Source organism: Camarhynchus parvulus, chromosome 4 (genome assembly GCF_901933205.1).
Source record: "Camarhynchus parvulus chromosome 4, STF_HiC, whole genome shotgun sequence".
NCBI lineage: Eukaryota > Metazoa > Chordata > Aves > Passeriformes > Thraupidae > Camarhynchus > Camarhynchus parvulus.
In genome coordinates, this window is record NC_044574.1 from 7,848,988 (window position 1) to 7,871,406 (window position 22,419).

Below are 22,419 nucleotides of genomic sequence, written 5' to 3' on the forward strand. Positions count from 1 at the left end.
AGTTTAAACCTAGTACTTTCTTATCTTCTTCTTGTGTGCACTGAGCTCACAGGAAGTTTCTTGGGTGGAGATTTGAGAAAGTTTTCAAAAGCCTCTGAACTGTACCTGAATTACTAGTTTGGTTTTATTCCACATGCCCACTTTCTACCATCCAAACAGACCTTAAACCATGAATATAGTTCCAGAGAAAAACCTCTGCCCTGGCATATCTTCATGCCCTTAGAGCTGAGATCACGCACTCCACAAAGCAGAGCAATCAATGTCATATTCTACTTGCCCTGACTGACATAATCAAAGCAGGTTAAGAGACTTTTCCACAAATAACACAAGTAAGGGAGCTGAGTTACCAGAATCCAGCCCAAGGGAGCCCAGAACAGCAGCATGACACAACTACTCTTGGAAGTTACACCTTGTCCCAAAAGGAAAGGGCTGAGTTATTCAAAACCATGCTATGAGACAGCACTTGGAATAAAAAGTCAAGTTATAGTCTGTACTAAAGGCCCTAACAGCAACAAACTGGCACTGCCTACAAAAAAAATAAACTAAACATTGAACCTCAATTGCTTACTCCAGGAAAGTACACAGAAAGAAAAGTCCAGAAGAGAATAATTGTTTCTTCTTCATCATGACCAGACAGTTTTCCAAGAACTTTATCTCCCAGTTTTATGTACTTAAGAGCACTGGTATATTTATCTCAAGTGTAGTACACAAACCTGCTCCCAACTCTAGTGTTGTCCTCCATGACCAGCTAAATCATCATTTATGAGTTCTGCAAGACACAGTGCAGCAATACTGAGACCCTCATACAGAGCAGAAATCTAATCAACAGAACAACTACTCAAAGATGGAGGTGGCAAGACAGGTTTGTGACAATGCATCTGAAGACTGCTTAGAAAAAGGGAAATAATATGCCCCAAAGAGTACATTATATTAACATACTTCAGGAGTTCAAGCTGAGTGACATCAGCCACATAAGGGAAGGCTGGAATATTCATGAACTTGACTGAAATGATATCATGAGCACATTTATAGAAAAGCACAAGGTCACACCATCAAACTGCATCACAAGGAATTAATCAGGGTCAGAGCAGGACAAGAAAAACAAGTGACTGCAGCCACCAACACAAAAGAGCCGTAAAAGGAGAGAGAATAAAAGCAAACAGAAAAAAATAGCAGTCAGAGGTAGGCAAGGTTCAGTCTGCTTCAGCAGAGCCAGGTTTAATACCTAGCATGGCAAAAGAGACAGTTGGCAATAAGCTTCTCCAAGCAGGCACAGAGCAGAGGGATCAGCTGGAAGGAAGAGCTAAAGAACCAGCTCCAGGGCACCAACACACTTGGTAAGGACACATGATATGATCAGCCATGAGAAAGTTTAAGAAATCACTCACAACCTTCTTCTTCATGGCAGTTTTCAAACACAAACCATGTTGGGAATCAACAGTAAAATCCAGCTCCAATCAAAATCCATGTTAGATTGCGCTAATCCTAAAGTAAAATGAAGCAAACCACAGCAACTTCTGCAATAGTCACTTGATTTTTACAGGATATTGAAGCCCAGGAACCTCTTTCAACAACAGACTTCAGCTCGGCCATACATCTGACAGTTTGTACTTCTTGGAAATTGATGCTCCCACAGTATATAAACCTAACGAAGAAGGTTAAGGAAGAGAAACTAGCAGGGTGGGGAATGTTACACAAGAACAAATTTATCATAAATCTCAGGACATATTTAAATAGATCACAGAAAAATATTTTGACCACAAGCTGGCCAGTGAAGTGTGAAAGTAGCCTTACTCTGTGTACACAAAACCTTTTCAGATGGAGAGAAGAAGTAGGCATGAGTCACATTAAAGAATTTAAATACGACTGCTTTGGAATTGACTTGTAGAAGGGGAAGGAGGTTTAAAGCAGAGGGAGTTAACAGCAGCACTCATAGTTCACTAACAGTTCCACTGAGGTTTGTTCTTACAGATTAAAGGTTATTGCAAGTACGACTGTTCACTAAAAACGCATTTCAACATCCTGCCCCTCCTTCATTTCCTCTCTGTAATCCTTGGGTTTATAGTTTCCAAACATGAACTTCAAGGATGAAGTTATTTCTGCTGTAACCCAAAGGTAAAACCACTAAGATGCATTACAAGCCATATTACCATTACAAAACTGGACTTGACCCTCAGTCTGAATGAATATAGATCAAATGATCCCCCCCATGGAAGACACGAAGTCTGTTTCACAGCAAGGGAAAGGCTTCACCACAACAGAAGAAAAAAACCACCCAGTATGACAGCAGCTAAGTCAACCAAGCAGTACGGCTTGCAACATCTCCTGTAAGATATCAAAGCAAAAAAAGGTTGTTTTGTTTCGTTTTTAGATAAACAGAGAAGAAACTCAAAGTGTCCCAAACCTGTCACTTGTTACACTCTGCAGACAGTATGTTGTAGCACTAGTTTAAATCTCCTTTTTATTTAGGCCACAGTTCCTGCTACTCCCACAAGTTACACTGTAGGACAGAGAAACACCTCATATTGCTGCTATTACTTGCAGTGAACGTGGCAGTATATTGATTTTTGCTTTGTGTAACTGGCACTTGGTTTCATCACTACTCAGGAGAACAGGAATCATAACTGAAGCTATATCACAGGTCCATGAGAAACTCCTAAAGTAGAAGATCCAGCACGTATCAGTAGACTCATACCTGAAGAAAAAACCCAGCATTTATGCCTAAACAAACATTTGAAACCAAAGGCCATCTCAAGAACACCAGCTTTACAAATAGTGCTGCTCAGGGAATTAATAATTGGAAGAGACAGGCATTGAGAGCTATTCATAGAGCTAAGAAGGTTGCAGAGGACACTCCTTCCTTCCCCCTCAAACTCTGGCATCCCCTCCTCAAGTACACTAGCATGCTTTTTTTAACCCATAGCTTTAAGGCACCAACTTCCCGACTATCAAACTGCTGACAGTGGCAATGAAAAAAAAAGAAAGATATTCCCCAAATTCTGCTTGGGAACAGACCTTTTGGGCAGTTCCACCCTTCTGCCACCATCCTCTAGCTGCTGACTGCCACACATGCAACTTGTCTCATGGTTCCCCAGAGGTCTTCATATTTTTCAGAATATGTATTAAGACAGAAAAAGCCAGAACTATGCTAAGTGGATTTCAATTTAATATGGTAATGTTAAAGATTCAAAACCACAGTCATTGATTGCAGAAGCAGATTCACTAAAAAAATACAAGTGCAAGCCATAAAAAGAATTGATCACATTAGCAGAAGGATGTCCTGTGTGTCTGAGAGCAAAGAGGGGACAGGGACATGTTTGAGTGAGCTCACATGCTTTCACAGATGCTGGATACTCTCAGCCCAAGCTCTCAGATTTGCCATGGCTACAATATCCTGCACACATCAGGGTCACTAGATCCCAAGCCTACCTAGTCAGGGAATGTTTTGTATAAGGCAGCTTCTGCAGCAGCCTAAGAATAGCTCTGTGTATTTATATAGGACTGTGGGTCATGCCACCACACAAGAGGATCAGCAGAACTCAGTTCCACTGGATCTTTCTGCTACAAGCCACAGAATATTCCTCACTGCCATAATGAAAGTGGAGCAGGACTTAGGGATGCTCAGCACCACGAAGGACAGCTGGCTTTCTGGACAGTTATTCTCCACAAGGATCTAAACAGGATTTTGACACCAGACCAAAGAACTTTGAAAAAAAAAAAAACCCTAAACAGAAAGCAGCAGAGCAGAGCTGCAAAAATAACTCAGAACAAAGCCAAAGGGACTCACAGAACAGCAACGTACATGAAGCAGAACTCAAGGAATGGCAAGCTGTGTAAACTATTTAATTCTGCACATGTCCTGTTCTCACACAGCAATAGACAAAGAATCGCTCTCACGTCCAACATTCAGTTCTGCTGTCCTTCCTCCAAAAGAAAGAGAGCTTACAGCAGCAAGTAATAGTCCATAACATCCTTATAAAACAAGCACACGCAGGAACACACAGATACAGTAATAGGGAAAGAAGTTGGCAACATTTAGGAGGAAAAAGTTTTTAGACCATGTGAAATTAGCCAGCAGACATCATGCTGGGTTGCCAATTCCCAGTAAACACAAACATGCATTTTGTAAAGATGCTTAAATGCCATCTGAAAAAAAAATATTGACTCCTGGTAGAACAGTTCCACACTTTTGGTTTGTACCATGTAAGATTCATCCTAGAGGAAAACGCCTTATGTGCAGACAAAGGTTTCCTTTTTCAAGGCCTGTTACTGAGGGAGCTTTTCAAGTTCAAGAATCTTACTTTTTTAAGAACACAGCTGGACAGAATAGCATCCAAATTCAACAGTATCAGAGGCAGGGACTAGAGGTTCTCCAAACTGTGTCAAACCAGACTAACCCCTTCAGGCAACAATGTTTAAGGTAAGAAAAACAGTCATCTGTCTTTGAAAAATAACTAGGTCAAGAAAATACTCTGCTGTGGTTAGAAAAAACCCACAAGGCCATTTCTTGACAAACTTTATGACCCATGTAACTCCAGTTTGGAATGTAGTTATCAGTTATGTTTCAGCACAGGAAACTTAAATCTGTTAGTGACAGCAAGATCATTTTAAGGAGCAAGACTGGAAAAAAGATGTTCCCCCTCTAACACTGCTCAACCTAAGAAAGTTTCTTCTAACAAATTAAGGACTCTATTAATTAGAAATTACAGCTGTAAGTAAAGGACCTTTTTCATAATAATGAAGGAGGGAATTACCCAAGATCTGGATTAGCCAAGCTCAGCTGCATCTGAAATGGAGAGCAATTCCTGACCCCCTTCCCTCCCCTTAAGCTACCTAGATATTAATCTTGCTCATGGGAGGAAGGGGTAAAAGCATCAAATTTAACTCTGACATTATCTCAAACAACTTGGCAAACTTCAGATTAATCCTCAGGTACTTACACTGATACCAGAGTACATCGAGTCTCAGTCAACTGGGCCTATTTACTAAAATAAAAGCATGTTTAAATTCAAGCCTTGTAGAAGCTGAAGGTATTGGGACAGGACCTGCTGGTCTTGCTGAAGGATCTGTCATCAATATGAACAGTTGCCCTATAAGTCTATACAAGAAGCCTTAGATGTGCCCTGGAGCTCTTAGGAAAAGCTTTCCTGTTCTATACCACCTATTTTGAAAGGCTTTCCTTCTCAAAAATGGCTGTTCCTCAGACAAGGTACAAAGACTAACAGCTCTAGTGTCAAAAAATCATCAATAACCAAAGGAACTTCACTAGCTTTGCACGAGGCACAGAGCTATAGATGAAAAACATCAGATGCACTGAAATAGCAGGATTTGGAGACCACTCGTGTTCAGCAGATACCAAATGCTATGGGCAGGACTCTCCCACGAGTGTGAGCTCTGATGATTAAGTGCCCCAGGCTACTCTCAGAAGCAGTCATATACTGGCAACTGGAAACTTCTAGCTTACTGAAGTAATTATTTGTAGTACTTTGAACTAAGCTAAAAATACATAGTCTTTGATATATCAAGGATCCTTCTTTCTCATCTAAATCAGTATGAAGCTAGCACTACATGCACACCAATAGAGGCAAAATATATCACTTGTCCCCCTCACTATAATAATAATTACTTTTTAATAGACTACAGTTTCATTTTTAATAGATTGTAGCTTAATCTGTGAGGCCCTAAAATATACCCACAAGAACTAGGTAAATAAAAAAACCCAGAAGGTAACCCTGTGATATCAATTCATATTGGTTTTGTACCATGATATAAAAAGCTAGCATTTAAAGGTTTCACATATTCGATCAAATTATAAACTGGGTAGAGAATGTTTCTCTAAACCACCCCACTGAAAGTAAAAATACCTGTCAGGTGCTAAAGCTTAGCAGGACCAGGACTCTAATTATCCATGATTCATTAGCCATCCCACAAATCTGCTATTGCTTCCTCATATGGAAAGTTCTTAAGGACTGTCATATTCTGAAGCCTGGCAGTCAGATGACTCACTCACTTTGAGACAAAACATTATTACCAAAATATAATGCCTGTTTAGTACAGACATTGTAATCACCATTGTATTTGAAAGAGGAAAACAAGGAAAAGGAATTCAGCTTCCTTTCCTCTGAGTCCTCCTCATACAAAACTCAAACCACAGGGGTGGCAAGGGGAGGGGAGTAAGGAAGGGAAAAACAAATGGTAAAGTGGTTTCCATAACCAAACCCTCCATAATTTCAAAGCATGTATGACATTAACATGCTGCAGAGTGACCACAGGAAAGCACAGCTTCAGGGAAGATAATGCCTTACACCAGTGCCTTGCATGCTGCCATTTGCTTAAGGACATCCTTAAACAACAAAAGCTCAAGTAGTTGGAGAGCCCAAACTTAAAATTACACAATAGAGGTTGTGAAGTGTTTCACAGTTAGCACATCTTCATCTACATAAAATAAAACACAAGAAAATTAAAGCAGCAAGTGATGAAGGTCTGTAATTCAGAACAAAAAAGGATACAGTTACTTTTTTTTCACCCACAGAACTTACCTGAAAAAATTCATTCAAGTTCCCAATAAACACTTTATTGCATGGAGCAGGGGCAGTCTCAATTACATCCCAGATTCAAAAAGAACTGGGAGGAAGTTGAGAAGCAGTTGCTTCAACATCTCATTTCATATTTAATTACACATGCCCTTTTCTCTAGCTTAATTCAATTGTAGAATTACCTGAACTGTTAAGTTCAAGAAATTGATAGAGCAAACATTAATTGCTATCAGAGATGCTTCTACTTGAGTAATAACATTTTTTTTTTTTTTAGGAAAATCAAAAATACTGAAAACCTTGAAATTCAAGCATCTGTCTCAGTTTAATTGATGCTGTACCATCAAGCATAGAGCACCCAAACTCATCACTCCAGTCTGCTGCTACAGTCTCCTACATCTCCCTCTTGCAGTATCTGCACTCAAGGCAGCCCTGCTCTGACTTACACCATCTACACAGGTACTGCAGCCATAAAGGTGCACACAGACTGTTCAAAAGCAAAGTGAATGCCACAGGGCAGTGTCTCTGACAATTAAATCCACTTTGAGCTGAGTTACATGTTACTTGGATGGAGCCCACAAGTTCCACATGAAAAGCTCACACAAATCAGTTCAGTAGCTACACATCATTGACACCATCTGGGATCTTCAGCCCTAGAAGATTCACTGTCAAATTAAGTTATGACCCGTTCTGCCTTTCTTATAGGCAGATGTTGGAAGGTTTATACAATGTTTGCCTCCTTCTGAAAAAAATCCATTAGATTAGATTCCATTCTTCATTTTAAGAAATTGTTCTTCATGCTTCCACAAAAATTTGTCACAACAAATTAAAGAACTAAAAATCACACTTAAATCTCTGCACCTCCACAGTAGCAGAGAAAGCTCCTAATGTTTGCTCTCCCAAAGGCCCTTTAAAGTCAGTCATGGCACAAGTGTTGTCCTTAGGCACGGCTGCTACACACATTTTGGTGAAAATTCTCATCTCTTCGTACAAGAGTACTTCTGTTTTCACCGGGTACAGTGCCTACACTTATTTTAAAAATTAAAGCTTAATTTCGCTGTGTTGCTTTGCTGGCTATTAAGCATAATACTCAGTTTTAAAAATAAAGATTTTAACACGCCTCACATTAAAAACCATCTGAGAAAGGATGGAAAATGAACATCAGTTTTGCAACACCACACTGTTAATAGGAACTGTGTAATTATAGATAAGCCTTTTAACTGATGTTAACAAAGTCACTCTTGAAATAGAAAAATTTAGAGACCTCCTACGTTACTTTCACACAACAGATGTGCAGTTCATCTATTTAGGATTAGAAGGATGAAAGAGCCATACAACTATGCCTGAAATGACAAAATCCAACTCAAAACTGATTGTCAGATAGTAACATAACACCCAGTGGAAAATACAGATTTTTGACAAGGTTAAAAAGCTGTCTTTAAGTCAACTACTTATGCCACAAATACATACTCTAAAAATAGTTTCATACTCCCCTGAAAATACTACTGTTATTTAAACAAGTTCCTGCTCAAACAATGGACACAGCAAAGAGACAAGTACTAGCTGCTACATATGATTAAGAAGTTTAAAAGAATGCTATACTGATTTATAATGGCATAAAATAAAATTGTGGGGGGGGCGGGTGTTGTTTTGGTTGTTTGGGGTTTTCTTTTAAATATTTGGAGCTTAAGCCCACTTACAGGCTTTTTACTCTGATGCAATACATCACAGAATGTATTGCATGTATTGAATGTATTGTATATCATTAAAGATTTTTTTTATTTTTGAAACCAGCAGTTGAGTATTTCTAACATAAGTATTACAACATAGGAAGTAGCACTTGTATAACACCTTATACAAGTAGCGTAAATAAAGCTTAAGATGACTGAAAAAGGTTCATCAATTTCTACAAAATATTCATTTCATTAACCTATTTTACTGGAGTACTTTGAAGGGATTTAAATTAAGAGACTTATTAGGGAAAGGAATAGTCTGAATGTTTGACTGGAAATGGAGATCTAGCTGAACCTCACCTGGCCCTACTCAAGTCCTTGAAGCTCTGCAAGAAGCTCTCATCCCTGGCTATTATTTCTCAGAGCAAAAACTCCTGCTCATGTGTAATTCTCTAACTCATGGCAAAAAAATATTCCAGGCCAAAAAAGCAGAGTCATTCATAAATTTTTCACAAAGCAGAGAAGTGTAGCCGGATACAGGCTCCCAGGCTCTAGGTAGCACAATTAATATCTGCTATTCCTCCTTTTGCTCCTGCAGAAGTTCTTTTCAAATGGAGACTGAGACATCTCACATGTTTTTATTAACTAGAGGATCAGGAAGATTAAATTTCTATTTCCATGAAATATTATCATGACAGTAGGAAGAGATCCAAAAATACATGACAGTATCTTAAGTGATCCTGAATAACTTTTACAGCTTAGGCAAAACTGCCCCTGCTTCCCACAAAAGACTCTTTAATCTGCTAGGGAAACCACATCCCTGGAGGCATTTAAAAGGCTACAATGGAGCAAATACTAGAAAAATATATATTGTGGGAAGTAAGCATGCATGAACAGAGAATGAGACAAGATGATTTAGGACATCTTTCCTCAGCCATGATTTCCACAATTGTTTTTTACAGATTGATAGCCAAACGTAAATAGCTACTCACACAGAATTTGATTCAAACTGCTGTACACAACTTTTTATTTAATTTGAGATTATGGGAGGTTTCATCACAGTACATAGCAGATGCATATTGCTTAACTTCAGAGAGGCAAGTTTAACATACAGTCTAAGTCAAAAATACTTGGAAATTGATTAGACATCTGTTGTGCAGAGAGGTGCAGAGCTCAGGAATACCTGTGCTCTTCCAGCAGTCAGTGGTGCTGGGACTGCCACCAGCCATCACTGCAGTTTGCTCAAGAAGTAAATGCCACAGGAGGAGGCACCTCGAGAAACCGCTCCCACCTTGCTCTCCAAGGAGAATTTCTTCCTGATCTTAGCAATTCTCTGGCCTGTTAACTGATTTACGTCAAACAAATATAGCTTGACCAACTTCTAGCAGATTGAAGCCAGCTTGCACTTCATTGTTCAAACTCCTGCAGGCATAGCAGGAGTTCATCTTAACTCTACTGAAGCTTAGAGGAACTGCAAGTATCTTACTGTACTCATTTTCATTCAGACATTTGTCCTCCAAGACTAGATTACTCTTAAAGAAAAACCACACTGAAAAATTGAAGTCTTTAGCCTCTTGCACATAGGGGGATGCTGCATGGGCAAACAGTAGAAAAATTCTCCTTGTGGTTCACTGCTCACAATTTATTTCCAGCTATAAATTATGCTTATGCCTAGAATTACACAAAATGGATTTAAAACACTGTTTTACTTAGCTAGGCAATTTTGATACAATGTTGATATTTGAAATACAAATCATGTTATCTTTTGCTTTCTTGGTTTATGATCACTTACAGAAATTACCACCACAGCAAGAAAAAAAAGCCCAACAAGTCCCCAAAGTGTTTTTCAAAGCAAAGGTAGGCCAGGATTAGCTCTATTTTTCAAATGTGAAGTTAAAGACTCCCCTGGTAATAGGCATTTAATTATAAAAAAAGAACTAGAATTCTGTTCCTGGCTCAATTACTTCATTCATAGCTGTTCTGTTTGGTCTCAGTCTTATACAAGGGGAAACTACTACTGTTATACATCTGTATTTGCCACCATTTTATTGAACCCATTCAACCCCAGCCCAATCCCTCTGTACATATTACTCATCTGTATTGTATTTTCCACAAACCATATTCCAAAACCCAAGGGCACTGAGGGTGCCCTGCAGCATAAGATACCCACGTGTAGTGCAAGGACATGCACCACCTATTTCATCTGAGCAGTGCTGCACCATCCCTGCACCACTGAACTGCAACATGTCACACACAGGTAGGAAAGCCAGACCTACATTCTGATCAAGAGATGCTGTGGTACATCTTGCAAGTGAATCACAAGGGCTGAAGTCATAATTAAAGACCTTCCCCAAATCACACTGCACTCGTGTGCAGGGCACACAGCAGCCTTTGCTGACTCCACAAGCAGAAATGACATCTACCCCAAATAACCTGTTTGTTCCCATTTAGACAGGAGGCTAGGAGACACAAGCTTTACATAAGCATCTCAAGCTATTTAAAGCAACATGTTTACTATTTCCAGAACACAATCTGAATGAACTTCATGAGCCAGCACTTAACCTACTTTAGCCAGTGCAGCCCTGACTCACAGGGCAGCACCCTGTGAGCTTAGTGAGGGACTTGATATCACTTCTTTATCTGGTACATGCTAAAACAGCAACCTGGGAGAGCGCTTAACAAAAGGGAGCAGCTCCTTCCCTACACTAATCACAACAAGAATTCAAAGAATTAAGAAGAATGCTTCTACATGTACTTAAACTTAGTGATGTCACAGTATGGCTAATGCATAAACCTGTCCCCACACTAACCATTACAGTAACCTCAAAGGGCAAAACCCAACCATTGCCTGGTAGTTCTCAGACTGCAACCACACATTTTGTTACCTGGGTTATATAACTAAATAAAATAATTAGTATTATAGCTCACCCTTGTAGCTATTCACAACGGCTTCTACAAACTGGCCCACACAAAGTGAAACAAGTAAGTGGATGTAGAGATTGCACAACTGAGATCAGGAGTTACCAGGAAAGTTTCTGTAACAAAAGCAGCAGCAATCTGACCCCAGTTCAGTTGCAACACTGCTGATGTGCTCTGCCCTTTATTAAGTACTGCCTTCTCCTCCTACCCTTCACATATCCCCCCCCAAAATTCACCTCTTGTATATGTTTTTAAACTGCTGTTTCAACCAACTGCTGCTGGTTGAAATAACTACCAACTATTCCAGCTGCTTATTCTCACATGTAAGTGATACTAATTTGTCTGTTTTGGTCAAAGTTGATGTATTTGACTCATTTGTTCACACTCACCCTGTGAGAAGCCCTCATTCCTATACAGAGCCATTACACCACTGCTATCTGCAGCAAAATGGTAGTAGTCATAAAGCAATTTTAGCTCAATTTACTTTAAGGATCAAAGCTATCCAAGTGTTTTGCCTGTTGATGAGCTGAAACTTCAAGAAAGACTAAATCAAGCATTCAGGTGTTGCAGGTGATGGAAGAACCACTTACAAAAATTAAATTGTTGCCTAACACCATGGAGGTCCAAGATATGAGGTTAAAAAAGCTGATTATCAATAGAAAATAGCTCTATCAGTAGTTGTCAGAGTTTGAACCACTGAGGCATACTCTGAACGCCCCAAGATGCACACTGGCAGGAGCCAGGCCATGCTGGAGGAAGTATCACATTGCACATTCATTGTTCCTGCATCCCTCAAAGCAGCTGTTCTGGCTGGGCAGGGTGCCAGCTGCAGCTTTGACCTAACCTGGTGTGGCACTTAGGATCTCTCAGTACCAAGAAAATCCAGTAGTAGAAAATCCAGATGACTTTCAAGCATTTCTAAGAAAATAAGCACCCTGTACTAGGAAAGTACAGGTTCAGTCCCTGAGTTGACTCTTCAGAGACTCTTAAAACTCTTCATTGTTTTGTCTTATCAGTCTAATGCTAATTAATGCATGAGACACCCCAGGATTCAATAGCTGAAACTATTACTGATGTGGATAAAGCCAGGTATTTGGTGTTAACTATTTAAACAGAGCAAGCACCACTTCACAGAAAACACAAACAGTTTGGGATTTTAAAGTATGCTACCAGGATTATTACTTTCTGGAACCTCATGCCACCACACTGGGGGAGGAGTAACACAAGAATGTTCAACACCAGAAAGACTTCAAACTACAGTGTGTTGTTTGATCTAAAACAGAATAAAATCTCACTGTCACAGTAAAACTTGCTTACACACCAAAAAACATGTGCAACCTCTTGGCTGCTCTTGCCTTGTCACACCTCAGGATCAACTGACATAACTCATGAAGCAGAACATTGGAAAAAAACTCAGCAGTTTCCACTTCAGTAAAGAAACATTTCTCTCCTCATACTGCAGTTAGCAGTCTAAACACCACCTTGACTCATTCTGTGGCAGCCTCTGAGACAGAGTGGATTTGCTGCAGGAGAGCACAAGCCCAGAGAGGCTCTTGGCCACACTCAGGCATCTCCAAACAGCAGGGTGACAGGATGTCTGCTGCCAGGGAGGAGGGCTGGCACTGCTCTCTGCAGCCAGCTTCTCATTTCATTCTTCTTTCTGATTTGGTTGTGAACAAATGCTCAGAGGGCACAGACACCATGTTCTGCTGTACTCCTACAGCTCTCCTTGCACACAAAACTGAATAGAGAAAGTAATTTTGAGCCTTCGGGGGCTGGAAACAGCTATTGCTTTTGTTCTCTTTTCCTACAGTCTTTTCCACTTGTTTTTACAGCTGTCTTCATGTCCTAGAAGGTCTGATGTTTCACAAGTTTGAATTTTCAGCTTCTAGTGCAGAAAAAGATCCTTCCCAAATTTAGCACAACATGAGAGCTAAGCAGGCCTGTACAGCAATCTGCCTGAACACTTCAATCTCTTTCTACGTACATTAATCACTCACTTCACTGGATATTAATGTAGCATTTTCCATGAGAACTGAAGATATGGCATATTCCTTCACAAAGGGGCATGAAAACCTACACCAGAGGGGGAGTGCAGTGACGTGTGAAGGTCTGTGGGAGAATAAAACAAAGTCAAAGTACATAGAAATAAAATGTTTATGGTATTCAGAGCTGCCTAATTTCTTTACCTTTTCTAAATAAAGGCGTAAATCAGAATATTAAAGATGCAACAGAGGAAGGAGCAAGCCAGGAACAAGGACAGAAATTAAGAACAGGCATGGATAAATTAATAATCTGAATTTTCTCATCAATGAATTCTGAACTTAAAAAGCAATGACAATGGAAACTTTGCTTTCAGAATTAGACTTTTGATTTTCTAGCACTAATATTTATTAAATTAATAGGGACTGAAGCAACAACCAACAAGTACGTTTTCAGAACTCAACTAGCAAAAAAAAAAACAGTTCAGTAGTGGAAAAAAGTCCAAAACACAAAAAGCCAACATCAAAACAAAAACAAGAAAATAAAACACATCAAACCAAAACACACCTTTCATCCCCTTCTGCCTCTAAAGCTTCACCCAACCACAGCTATTCAAGATCTTCATTGAGATACAAGAGCCTTTGCTTCAAGCTGAAGTAAATAAATCATTTAGTGCTGATAAATACTGATTTGAGAGAATTCCTTGCTGAGAAGCCTTCTGCAACTTCAGCAGGTGTTTGTGTAAACCTCTCAGGACACCAGAGCATTGGCAGAAATGTCTGCAGCCCCAAAACTTTCATCTTCAAGCAGTTGTGGCTCCAATCACAACTGATCTGATCACCTTCAGATCTATCATAAATCAAATCTGCCCCATGTTAAGCTCTCCACAAACACTATTCTCTAACTGCTGACCTGGTTTTGAGCAACCACTTGGTAAGTTGAGGTTTTTAGGAAGATTTGAGAACATCAAAATATTTGCATTAAAGCTTAAAACAAAAATCCTTAAAAGCACTTGCTTTCAACAGAGGTCTTTCATAAACTGACTTGGAAGTGAATTTGAAATCACAGAACAAGTATTTTTGGAAACAATAAGGAGCCATCAAAATACATGAAAGGAAGGTATTACTGAACTTTCCTTAATGGTAGCCCTCATCTTCACTGAGCTCTATGCAGATGTAGGACACCTTGTATGACACTTCAAAACAAGCTTTCTGTAGTATTAGCTCATGACATTTTGCACAGCAGTAATTTTGCTTAAGACCACAATGTAAATTTCAAAGCATATACATCTGCTAGGATTTGGGGCATACAGAGAAGGTAAGATAAGAAGACTTCTAACAATAAAATGGGTAAGCAAGCTGACATTCTAAAAAACCCTGATATTCCTTGGAAACTTAATTCAATTTTTACTTCAAATGTTTCCAGTATTTGTCTCATTTTTCAACAGATGCTTTCATTAAGGTTTAGCGTGTTTGGAAATTGATGTATTTCTAAGCTATAGTTTGTGTCTTGGATTAAAAACATAGTAGTATCTTAATAGAAAGATTCTACTGAAATAGCAGGAAAGAAAACATCAGGTCTTGACGCTGCAGAATAAACTACTCATCTTATCAAGAAATCATTTCAAAATAGTCTTACAGGAAAAAGTAGTCAAGACTGGCTAAATATTAGTGTCATTCTGCAGCAACTCTAAACAGCCAAAAAACTTCCTACAGACATGAGCTATAACAGGTTTCTTCCATACACACTGCTGTATGGATTATTTAAAAGGTGTAAGATCTGAGCAACTGAAGCTATTCAGTAGCCTGAAATATTGCATCTCACTTCCAGAGCTTGAAGAATGCAAGCATCAAGCCTAGCCTAAAAAAGGGGCAGGTTTTCAATTTTACATAAAGAAACCTGCATCAGACCACACAGGCAGTTGGAAGGCAAATCCAATAACACTTCTGGTCTAGATTAGCAAACTAATCCCAACAGTGATTAACACAGAGAAACAGGCAAGATCTGATTAGCTAACTAGCAAACTTGCATCTCAGCCAAAACTCAGAACACTGTCTAGTCATACCTAGAACAGAACTGGTTACCAACCTTATCAGTAACTAAACAGATTGGTTTACCCTCACAGCTCCACCAAAAATGTCGTATTTTTAAAGAGGAAAATCCTTTAAGATATAAGGAAGTTGTTTCACAAAAGTACAAGGGAAGGACAGTTGTCGTCATAGACTTTTAGCCAAGTGGATATAAATTAGTTAGCATCAGATAGTTGCAGTAACTATCTTACTGGTATTTTGATGTAAAACCTACTAATACTGGGGTATCACAAACTGCATGTTTTAGCCAACACTGTGTCCTATTCAGCTTTTCTTTTGCACAGTGCATCACAAACAGGGACACTGGTGCACAACTATGTCCCTTCCTTACAATTTTACTGCTACTTTTGCAAACTGCCTTCTCACCACTAGTCATAACAGGACCAGCACACAGACCTTCCAAGTCTGGTATCTACTGAAGGCAGTAGGGTTATATTCACAAGCACAACGTGTTCTCTGACCATAATGTTAGATTCAGTTTTACATTTTTAACTGTAGCACTCAACTCTGTTGACCAAGAAACTCCAAAGAAGTGAGTTCTCTTACATGCATTTGTATTACATACAAAGTATAGGCATGAACTGAAGTTTTCTAGCTCTTGAATCAGCACCTCTACTCTAATGAGGAGGGAAGTAGAATTCTAAATAAAATTCTGGAGTAAAACACCTCTCCATTGAGCAAGAGCACCTGTAGTTGCCATAGCAGAATACTATCTCTTTCCAAATGCTTATTTGAAGCTTCTTTAGTTAATCCATTTATACTGGGGTTTGCTTGCTCTTATTTAGCTTCATAGAATTACTCAAACCAAGGGAAGCAAGATTACTCAGAAATCATTGCATGGGGGAACACAGTGGTATCAACTTTTTGCTACCATGTCTACTCCATTCCTCATGGCCTCCTTGCTTTTCAAAAAGCAAGCCATTTTTCTGTGGTCTCTACTTTTAAGCATCTTTTCAGAGCTCTCAGCATTCTATGCACTTCAAGAACTGGGTTTCACAGGCAGAACCTAAGCTGCTTTAGGGTATAGTGCTCTCTTGCCAAAGGTGACAGACACAGGGCACAAGCAAACCTACAGCTACAAATTAGTGCTGCTGATCTAGAAACAACCTTTCTGCAAGAGCTCCCTTCCCACACTGAGCAAAGCAAAATCTCACCCGTGTCATTTTAAAAAAGTCTAAGGATGGCCTGTTCCATCGTACATCCTCCTCCCGTCTGCGCTTCAGCCGGCTTTTCTTCTCGTTCAGCACGCAGGGCTGCGAGCGGCACCTGAGCAGGCCCTGCCGCCGGCTGAGCTCGGGTGTGGAGGTGGGAGTGCTGCTGGCTGAAGGCAAGAGATTCCCTGTCTCGGTGATGTGCTCCTGGGAGAGGGACAGGCGGCGCCTTGGGTTAAAGTCACAAGGGCCTCCAGAATTCCAGCGGGTGCTGGAGCTCGTGCTGCCCTCGCTGCTGTCCACAAACCCGCTGCTGGCAGAGGAAGGTCTGGGTACTGGAGAGGTGTTGAAGCTGGTGATGGTGAAGACGTTGTTTAGGGACAGGATGTTTTGTGGCAGGCTGATGCTTGTGCTTCTCTGCAAGGTGGCACTTCCGTGGCTGTTGCAGCGCTGCAAGGTAGCGCTGCCACCGCTGTTACAGCGTCTCTTTGACACAGGAGTCCAAACCTTGGAGCTGCCGGGCTTCCAGGGGGAGCGGCAGCGCGCCAGCTCGTCCGGCTCCGACAGCGAGCGGCAGTGGCGCTTGGTGGGCGGTGCCAGGGGCTGGCCCGAGTTCTCGTTCAGGTTCAGCTCGCTGATCCATCCCGACACCATGGACGTGCTGGAGGGCTCCTGCTGCCACGGCAGGCTGCCATTGCTGGCAGCGCCGGTGCTGAACGGGCACACTGGGAAAGGGTAAGCTGAACTCCTGGTTGTGTCAGGCTGGATTGGGTAACCCCCATTTAAAGCTTTCCAAGGACTGTCTTCTGAAAGCAAGAGAAGATACAGGTGAGAGGTGAAAGGAGAAAGAATGATTTGTGTTAAGCCTGGTTTAATGTATAGTCATCAAAATCATCTTTAGAAGGATGAGCCATAAATACTCAGTTCCTAATCAAAATTTCACACTATGAAAAAAAAAATAGAAAATTCAAAACCACAAAGACCAAAGTATTTAATCAGGAACCAATCCGGGCATTCCTTGTTAATCCATTTTCCTTCACACTGAATAACTACAATGGGTTTTTTTCAGTGAGCAACAGGACAGTTTCCTAGTGCACAGCACACATTACAATTAAATCACAGAATAGTGAACAAGCTCAGGTACAACAAAACAGATTAACAACATAAGAAGCCATCAGGGAACTTTTTTTTTATGCAAGAGCTGGATAATCACTTCAGACTGCTGTTCTTCATTTAGCTCTTATGCTTTTCTATTAAAAACACCTTATTAAAGAAAAGTTCCAAAGGGTGTTCACATTCTCTGTTCTGAAAAGCTTTACTTTAAATTAGAAACAGTATAAAGTAAAATCAGACTGAGGACGGTTGCTTCCCCCCTTACACTCTGACTATAAGAAAAAACCCCAAATCTTAATTTAATGCATAAAATAAAGTATCCCTTAAGAACCTCCTGCAAGTCTTACTGTGAATGCAGACATAGTGCACAACTTCTCATCTGAAGTGGCAACGCTGGGTTAAAAGCAGTCTGCCAGTACAGCCTCTCACTCTTTTGTGAAGCGTTTCTTTGAGAACATTCTGCACATTTTACAGCTGTTCCTCCACATTATACAATGAAGTGTAAGAAGAACTACAGCAGACTTTGGATTTGCAAATTGAAAAGCAGCAAAACTGTTGGCCAGCTAACAGTGCTTCATGCTTGGTTAGAAAATTTGCTAATTTAAACCAATTAGCCAAATAAGTTTCACTTATCCTGGCTTTAAAGAAAGAACATTTAAAATACCCATTTTTTCCCATACACCTATTTTAAGAACCTAGATAGAAACTAAACACTGAATACTAGTATATTCTTATGGTTGATTTTCTAAACTAAGTTTTAGAGTAATAAACAGCTAAAAGACTTGCTGAGTAGCTTTAAAAGTTGCAAACCCAAATAGTTGTACATGTTCCATGCCCAAAGTATGTCATGGATTATCCTGTTTATTTGGATCTCATTTAAAGAACACCCTATTGTCTCAAAATCATTTAACTGTGCAGACAGCTGGCCTATTCAAACATGTTTTATTAGAATTCCTCTGTCCTTCCTCCTCCATTCTTTTAGATGGGTACAACCACATACTGTGCTTTGCCTTAAGCATGCAAGCTCTTCAAGGCAGGGACCATCCATAATTCAATGCAAGTAAAAGAGCCAACACAATGGGGTCCAGCTAATGTATGAAACTCCTAGCATCTACTGTAGGACAATTTCCTAGCTGGAACTCACCTGATTTTTTAAAATCCTTAGGAAGCTTTCTTCCAGGCTAGGAGACTTATTTAAAAGTTTAATGTAAAAATAAAGTCAAGAATCTGTGTTTTAATTGTTTACATGGCAGAAGCACCTAATAATTTAGTCTGCAAAACAGCTCTAAGATCAGAGTCCAATCACTAACTTAAATCCACCAAGTCCACCACTAAACCATGTTCCAAGTGCCACATCTACATGTATTTTTAAAACCTGCAGGGATGGTGACTCCACCACTGCCCAGGGCAACCAGGTTCCATACTTGACAACCCTTCCAGTGAATAAATTTTTCCTAACATCCAATCAAGGCCTCCCCTGGTGCAATTTGAGGCTGCTTCCTCTTGTCCTGTCACCTGCTATTCAGGAGAAGCCTTTCCCTCATGCAGAAGACAGGTCACCTTGTTAGAGAAGGAGATTGAGTTGGTCCAGCAGGACCTGCCTTTCATAAAGCCCACACTGACAGGCCTGTAGCTCCCAGATCCTCCTCCAGGCCCTTCTGGTAGATGAGGGTCACATTTGGTGACCTCCAGTCACCTGGGACCTGCCCAGATAACCAGGACTGCTGGGAAATGCCAAAGTGGCTCAGTGTGCCCATCCATGACTCCCTCAGTCCTCCTGGGTGGATCCCATCCAGCCCCACAGACCTGTGTGGGTCTGATGCAGCAGATCTCTGACCATTTCCCCTTGGATTATGGGGGCTTCATTCTGCTCCCATCCCTGTCTTCCACCTCAAGGGGCTGAGTACCCAGAGAACAACTGGTCTCACTGTTAAAGACTGTGGCAAAGAAGGCATTAAATACCTCAGCTTACATCATCCTTTGTCCCTGTATCCTCCTTGCATCCAGTAAAGGATGGAAATTTTCCTTAGCCCTCCTTTTGCTGCTGATGCACTTATAGAAACATTTTTAATTGTGTTTTATGGCAGTAGCCAGGTTAGCTTCTTGTTGAACTCTGGCCCTTCTAATTGTCCCCCTGCATAACCTGATAACATCCTTATAGTCCTGCTGAGTTGCCTTTCCCTCCCTCCCAAGGTCACCTCTCCTGGCTTTTTTTCCTTACCCTTGAGCTCCAGCCAAAGCTCTCTGTTCAGTCAGGCCAACCACCTTCCCCACTGGCTCATCTTTCAACAGCCTGCTCCTGCACCTTTAATATTTCCTTCTTAAAGCACATGCAGCCTTCCTGGACTCCTCTGTCATTCAGGACTGCCTCCTAAAGGATTCTGCCAACCAGCCTCCTACTTCTGCCCTCCACAAGTTCCAGGTGGCAGTTCTAATCCCTGCCTCCTCCTTTCTCCAAGGATCAAGCACTCCAGGCAGCCTCTGATCACCACCTCACCACCAGTCCTTCCCTGTTTAAAACCAGCAGGGTCTCTCCCCTGGCTGAGCTCACTCATCAGCTGCATCAGGGAGTTTTCTTCCACAAAGTCCAGGAACCTCCTGGACTGCTTCCTCTCTGCTGTATTGTATTTCCACCAGACATCTGGTAAGTTAAAGTCCCCCATGACAACAAGGACCAGCAATTGTGAGGCTTCTCCCAGCTGCTCACAGAGTATTTTGTCTGCCTCTCTTCATCCTGGTTGGGTGGTCTATAACAGACTCCCACCAGGATACCTGCCTAGTTGGTAATGCTGTTTAGACAAAGCACCATTTGAAACTTCTCACAAACCAAGATTCACGTTTTATGAGGAATCCCACTGAGCAAATAGAAGTCCTTTCTTGCTCAGAGAAAACATAACATGCAAAATTTCAACTCCACGCCTTAATAAGGCAGTACAAAGTTCACATATCAATAACTGGAACTTTTCTTTTTGCTAGATGAAACTTATTCTAATAGGACCAAGGGGGAATAAAAGCAAATAACACTTCTATGAGGGCACTGGACTTCATCTTCTGGTTTGCATCATGCTGGATGGTCTGTGTGGCAAAGAATATAATAAGGTGTACAAAGATTTCTACTAGCTGAGGAATCTGAAGATGTTTAACATGAAAAACAGCATTAGTGTGCTTCTGCACACCAAGGCAGATATTGAACAAAAAAAAAAAAGTGTTACACGGGCTTTTTACTATGCAAAGCAGATCACAAGTACAAAACTAACAACCAGCTATTCCCAGTATTGTTCAAAGACCAGCTTAAACCAGCAGGCTCTACAGCAGCATGCTCCATCCCCCTCACCTTATTTACAAAAGAAAGGCTGCTTGCTATACCAATTACCTCAGTAAAACACAGCTAACGTTTCTGAAGAACTTACCATTGATTTCGAAAGGGAACAAGCTGCCACTTTTGTTCAGCTTCTCAGATGAGTACTGAAATCAATCAGAAAAAAAAGTTTTAACTGTGGAAAGAATCAGCATTCACTTTAAGGAAACTGCATGCAGTCTTTAGTTTTTCTATATGTGCAGTTAACAATTCCTTTAAAAGATGGAACTTGAAGAAATTCCTGAACAGCTGATCTTTATAAATAAGCCTCTGGCACTTAATTATTTGTAATGTTTTCTGATATATTGCTAAATATCAAACTGTTACAAGAGTTACAACATTAGCCCATGTGAATAAACTGGAAAACTAAGAGTGATAATTCATCCTTAATGAAAGAGCTTTGATCCAATTCTCATTTCAGCAGAGAGGAAATTACAATCTGGCAGTTGGGTTTCCATTTTCAATCTTAAGGCTAGAAGGCAAAACACTTCATCTTCAACTAAGGGACAGGAATAGCTTTATCCAAATTAAACATATAAGGTCTTGAAGTTCACCACCACGAACACTGTTCCAATCAGGCTTTATTAGTATTTTACATTTTCTTATCAATGCAGCGAATTTATTTTTTTTACTACTTCAAAGTAGAAAAGCCATTGAAAAATATCTTTCCTATTATCAAAACATCTTTAGCAGACTGTCTGCTTTTTAAATCTCAGCTTATTGGTGAAAAACAACATAACAGCCATGCTTAAAACAAGGTCTGTGTGTAAAGGCCCTCAATTAAGCCTCATCAGTAGCATCTGCACAGTAAGACAAGTTTGTAACTAATTTACCTAAAAAATATTACTACAAAGGCAATCTTAATGGTCTAGATTTCTCAGACAAAGCACAGAGCCTGCAAATCCAGCATCCTATAAAGGAGCTATAAATAAGTGGCTCATAGCTCCATCAAGCCAAGGGTCATTATTCACTCCCCCACCACCACCTCAGGATGGAGAGGAAGATTGCTTTAAAAAACAGCAACACACTTTATGTGAACATTGTTCTTTGTGTATAGCCAAAGAAGATAGCATTGTACATACACTTCCTTTCCAGATACAAAGTCAATTTTTAAACAAACATCCTTGGGCTACAAAGCCTTTTCTTTTTTTTCTGTACAGCAGCACATAGTGCTAGTGACAACTTTATATCCTTGAGCCCCACAGAGACAAACACTGAGCTGTGGTAATATTCCCTTGGTGTTATTGTTTCACAGGTAGGAAATAACAGAACAGATTAAAGGATAGGACAGCAATGAGATTTTTGCTCTTATTTTTTAATCAGCATCTGCATTATAAGACAAACCATTTCATTTTTACTTTGTGAACACATAACCTCCTTCTAAAGAAGCTACTCTAAGTAAACAGCAGAACCCCAAGTTTAAATCTCCATTGGATCTGCTGCTAATTAGTCCAATTCAAACCATTTGAAGTCTGCAACTTGCTAGTTCCATAAAATTCACATTTTAAAAGCCAGTACCCATCTTTAATTTAATCAGGCACCAGCTTCATGTGAAACACAGGAGCACATTAAGGTAACAGTAGTTACATTTCAGCTGTC

At 40.3% G+C, this 22,419-nt stretch overlaps 1 protein-coding gene across 2 annotated transcripts in view; it reads right to left on the reverse strand.

The window, feature by feature from the left end:
- Nucleotides 1-22,419, reverse strand: part of FAM53A (family with sequence similarity 53 member A) — a 70,053-nt gene that overhangs the window by 21,502 nt on the left and 26,132 nt on the right. The window contains exons 3-4 of one of the 2 annotated variants that reach the window (XM_030948516.1): nucleotides 20,873-20,927; nucleotides 16,353-17,152 (exon numbers count right to left, since the gene is read on the reverse strand). In XM_030948516.1, the coding sequence (XP_030804376.1) occupies nucleotides 16,353-17,152; nucleotides 20,873-20,927 (855 nt within the window). Of the gene's footprint in view, nucleotides 1-16,352; nucleotides 17,156-20,872; nucleotides 20,928-22,419 lie in introns of both variants that reach the window. The other variant, XM_030948515.1, reaches the window with a different exon arrangement.